Source organism: Cynara cardunculus, assembly GCF_001531365.2.
Source record: "Cynara cardunculus var. scolymus isolate 2C chromosome LG 3, CcrdV1, whole genome shotgun sequence".
NCBI lineage: Eukaryota > Viridiplantae > Streptophyta > Magnoliopsida > Asterales > Asteraceae > Cynara > Cynara cardunculus.
In genome coordinates this window covers 35573971-35579247 of record NC_037530.1, presented here as the reverse complement: position 1 = coordinate 35579247, position 5277 = coordinate 35573971, and the positions used below count along the sequence as shown (strand labels likewise).

Below are 5277 nucleotides of genomic sequence, written 5' to 3'. Positions count from 1 at the left end.
GAGGTGAACCTAACAGATGCTTTTTAACGACCGTTATCCTTAAGGACTAAATTCATAGCAAAATGCAAACCACAGGGACAAATTTTGTAATTTCTAAATCCTAAGAACTAAACCCCACAATATTTGCAAATCACATGGACTAAGTTTGTAATTTACTCTTCAGAGGAAAGCAAAACTTGGAGCCACCTCTGTTACGTTTCAAAACTTGCTGGCGCTGGTTTCTCAGAAGGCTCCCCTGCAAATCTTCACGAAGCTATAATGGTAATTCATTTTTCCATTTTCGTTTTTTCTATCCACATCTCTGTGTTTTCCTTGTTTTCCATCGTTTTCTATCGTCTCTGTTATTATCATTTGTAATCAGTAACTCTGTATGCTTAATTAGGCTTTTCGTTTCATCAATTCCACGACATTGCATGTGATTCTAGGAGGATCTGGGTAATGTAGCTCTGATCTATTCAATAATTATGATATTCATTGATATGTTAGGGTTTCTTTTTTCCTTGACTAGAATGTCGTTTATCATCTATGTCTATGATTGATATCGCTTGAAAACAGAATTGTTCTGGGTCTGTTTTTTTGTGTGTATAGTTACGCTTATCGAGCATTATACGTTTTTATCTAGTAAAATTTTGGGTGGCAACCCTCCTATATCGCAAATAGGAAATGAAGATGGTTTTTGTTACCTATTCAACTCTAACTCGTTTTCAATTTTAGGGGTTTATTCAACGAATTCTGAATTCGCATTGTAATTATGGCTCCCGAATTTTCTATATTGTTGGCATCACATCAATTCAATTGATATGGACCATATGGTTCTTATTTATGGATTGTGCTTATGTGTTCCACTGCAAAAATGGTTTCAAATAATCAAATGGATCTTTAATTGGGAGACAGAACTTCCATGGTCTCCCTTCCTCTTTAGTTCTACAATTTGTGTTATAAATTGGTTTTCCATGTAACAAACTGTTATATCTCATAGTATTTTATTGTAACACACTTGTTTTAGTTTCTTGAGAGTCTTCTTTATTTCATGTTGTTTTGAACTCTTGCTATTCAAATGTGTGTAATTCTTGAGTCATTCTGGACCGAGAACTTGAACTTAAAACATTTGAGACTCGTAGATGGTTCAATTGTTTCTAGCATCTTATATTTCATGGGGTTTTCATTATTGTTTCATTTTGAGATAATCTTAGTTTGTATAATAACTGATATCTTATTCTTTCATCATGCTTTATAATCTTTGTAGACAACATCCAAGCGTCTTGCAGATAAAAAGGTGCAGAGGTTCGAGAAGAACATCAAGAAACGTGGTTTAGTCCCTGAAACGGCAACAAAGAAGAAAGACTCCTATCCTGTGGGCCCTATAGTGCTTGGATTCTTCATTTTTGTTGTGATAGGATCCTGTAAGTTAGTCTCTTACTCAAAAGTCTATAACTGTTTTTATTCTGGTATGCTGACCATAAAATTGAGGAGGTTTCAAACTTCCAGTCTATTAGCACTTTCATCGATAGCTCTGTGACTCAACTTTCAGTGAGACCTTCATTGATACTGATCTCTGTTGTTCTGACTTTTAAGTTGTGGTCATCTTTTTGTTTTGGGATATGCTGATATCAAGATTAAAGAGGTTTTTCTTGGATCTTGTTGTATGAATTCAATTGTTATTTATTGCAAAGATAATTAGCATGAACATCTGCATGATATGTTGAATGTTTTGACATTTGTTTACTGGCTGATGCACTTCTCATTATGTATGTGTAGTAAAGCAGCGTTAATTGTGTTCATGCTTTTCTACCATTACAATGAAAAGATATACACTAGGAATTATTTTCTCAATAAGATTGAACATTTTTGAATGTTTGTTGATTTCCCATAGAGGATCAGGTGGGCTTGTGCAACTAGAGTACTCTTACTCTCTGAAATGTGCATCTGGTTTTCTGTTTTACCAAGGTTCTTCTTGAGAGTCGATCATCTTTCACTTATGGCTTACGTAAACTCACATCCTCCCACCTGACCACAAGGACATAAGCTACTAGAGTATTTGTATATATGAGCTATATGGTATATAGCAACATATATATACTTTACCAATTTGCTTATTATTGTCTTGCACGTTGATGATGTCCTTGTAGTTTACATGTAAATCAGATCTGCATCCATCTATGGGTGGAAAGCAGAGATTGGATTATATCTTCTTGCCTTGAAAAAAATCTATATAGACTGTCAAAACATGTAAAAGAACTTATTAGAATCCAGCCAACCCTTAAATGGAAAGCAGTCGATTCATTACAAATCCTACGCCCGTGGAGTGATCATGTTGGGACCCCTGAAGCCCTTAGTTTTGTTTTTCGACTGTTGCTTTCTACTTCTATTTATTGTTGGCGCTCTTCCACTTGGAATACTGGCACTTGCACTGACATATATGATTGTAGATAAAGAAATTTAAAATGCTCTATCTGAGACCAAACAGTGAGTCGGTGACAAGTACAACAAGTTGTTCTGTCATAGAAATGCCAAGGGAAGTTGAACCTTGGAATGATTGTGGTGCTTAAACTGTGGCGACTATGAATAATGTGTTTTTAGATTTCTACAGCGCTAGGATCAACAATGTGTCCCCTAGGTATGATTAATTAGCATTTTTGAAGCCCTTTTGGCCAAATCAAACACTAGGGTAGCATTAGCATAACTGTTGTTCTCCATTTCTCGCACTTTTCACTAGCCAGGGGTTTTCACAGAAACAACTGCATCTCTTTTAGGGTAGTGTTTGGGTTTGCGTACACCTTACCTCTCAAGACCCCACCTCTGTCTGGGATATACTGCGCTGGTCTGGTTTGGTTTTCACTTTGACGTGTCAAATATCAAATTTGATAAGAAGTACCTTTAGCTGTAGATGAAAGGTTTGATAACTATGTTAAGGTTTATGGCTTTCTAGGTGCATGTTTTAACAAAAAAAACATCAACTGTAACTCTTAAAATCATACTAGTTTTTGTCATTTTTGTGAATTGGAATGTGATGATGATGTATAGTTTGTGGCAGCTTTGTTTCAGATAATTCGCACGGCAACGAGCGGAGGCATGGCTTGAAGTGTTGCTGCTCCTATTATTGGTATTTATATGTTGTTAGAGCTGGTAAAACATGGATGTTGAAGGATGATTCATTGGTGAGTTTCTTAATTACGGCTTATGTTTTATTACTATCTATAATCAACAACCCTCATCACTTTTCTTTTTTACTTGCATATATCATTACTACTATTGATGTACATAATTGCTAAAAGAAAGAAAGGCTATTCATTAATGAATTGAAATACAAGCTACCCTCAAGATTTAAATTTATGAACTTGTGTTTTATTGGGGTTCAATAACACCCATGTTTTCTGCAGTAGGCATTGCTAACATTCAAATTTCCAACAATATGTTTGTTTTATGCATCAATGATTTAAAAATAGGAGTGGTCAAGTAGCTAAAATATAATGTAAAATTTGCTGTTGACTACATATTCTGTCGTCTATGTGGTTTGTTGAAAACTTTGCGTTTCGTCCCTGCAATTTAAGATTTACAATCGTTGGAAACGTCTAACGATCACAACTTCCATCTCTGTTTTGATGACCGAACGGTGACGGAGCAGGGGTTGGAAAACAAGCTCTTATGCAACATCAGGGAAGAGTTGAAACTCTTAAGAAGGAGAAGGTAGGGTGTTTATGTTTTGTTTTGTTGCTAATTGCTTTAATTGATAATGAGACAAAAAAAAAAAAAGTTAAAAAGACTAAGGGGTTGTTTACCAAACACTTACCCGGTAAGTGCTTACCGGTAAAATTTAACACTATCATTGACTTACCGGGTAAGATTTTAGTCCACCAAAACGGTATCGTATGCAACAATTTATCCGGTAAACGCTTACCATGGTAAGAGTCGTCGCCCTCACTTACCGGGTAAGACTCTTGGTCCTTGTCTCGCTCTTACCGGGTAAGATTCTTAGTCCTTACCATATTTATCCGATAAGATAATGTGACTTGGTGTTTACCTACCCGAGTAAGCATTTGGTAAATTTAAAATGGCCTTTAGCAAGATGATACTAATTTGTTGTAAAAATAATACTTGTCTTGTTTCATTAAAAAAATTTAATACCAAATTTGTGAGTAACTCTTATGAGTACTTTGTTTAATGATTCGAAGATTGTCTATATAAATATATGTTAGCTGTTAGTAGAATCATCAACAAATAGTATTCAAAAAAGTTAATAAAATCTAATTAATGAAATTTTAATATATATATATATAGAGAGAGAGAGAGAGAGAGAATTGTTTAAAAATAAAATTATAAAATTAAATAAAATGAGTAATAATAATGATGGGGTGTGGATAATTTATGCAATGTTTGTCTGATTGATGATAAATTAAAAAAAAAAAGGATGATATCTCTACAGATTTTTATTAAGAAATAAATAAGTGTACGTCTAAATCGACGGTAACTAATTATATGTACAAAAAATGTGGTAAATAGAAACTTAGTGTATAAATAATATGAAAAGATATTAACCAATCATTGATACATATAAATTACTATAGAGAATAATTTATTGTTATAAGCTATTTACAAATAACAAAAAGAAATACTTCATCCATCCCAAAATAAATGTCCCCGTTTTTATTTCAGTTTCTTCCAAAATAGGTGAATTTTAAAATGTAATGTCTACTTTCTAACTCTACTCTTGATTATGAGATAGAGAATTCATTAAACTCTTAATTATGAATGATAAAATTGTCATTTAGTTAATTAAAAGTGTAATGATTACACATTTATAAAATTATTGATATGTATTTTGGCACTTAAACATGTATTAATACAAATTTCAAAGTACAAATCAATAAATAAATGTTTTTAAATACTAATTTAATAAATGTTATTTACTATCATTAATATTTTAATTATTATATTGATGATATATATATATATATATATATATATATATATTACATGGAGAGAAAAGTTGCATTTTATATGTTCAAAGCCAATGTAAATTAATAAAAGGGTATTCTAACCCCACCCCCTGCTACCCCAAAATCCCCACCCCCTCCTACACTAAAGACAAAAGATAACAAAAAGACAAAAGTTAAATATTTTCATTTTTAACCTTTTAATATTTTAATTTTTAACCCTAACTTTTTTATATTTTAACTTTTAACCCTTTACTTTTTTAACATGTTTTATATTATTATTAATTAATAAAATATTAATAATACATATTAATGAAATATTAATAATACATATTAATAAAAT

The 5277-nt window shown here is 32.3% G+C and overlaps 1 protein-coding gene across 1 annotated transcript; it reads left to right on the top strand.

The window, feature by feature from the left end:
* Positions 1 to 213: 213 nt before the first annotated feature.
* On the top strand, positions 214 to 3305 carry LOC112510365 (probable stress-associated endoplasmic reticulum protein). The gene is made up of 3 exons (XM_025115763.1): positions 214 to 261; positions 1247 to 1403; positions 3035 to 3305. The coding sequence occupies exons 1-3, from the start codon at positions 259 to 261 to the stop codon at positions 3079 to 3081; spliced, it is 207 nt and encodes a 68-aa protein (XP_024971531.1). The 5' UTR covers positions 214 to 258; the 3' UTR covers positions 3082 to 3305.
* Positions 3306 to 5277: the final 1972 nt, after the last annotated feature.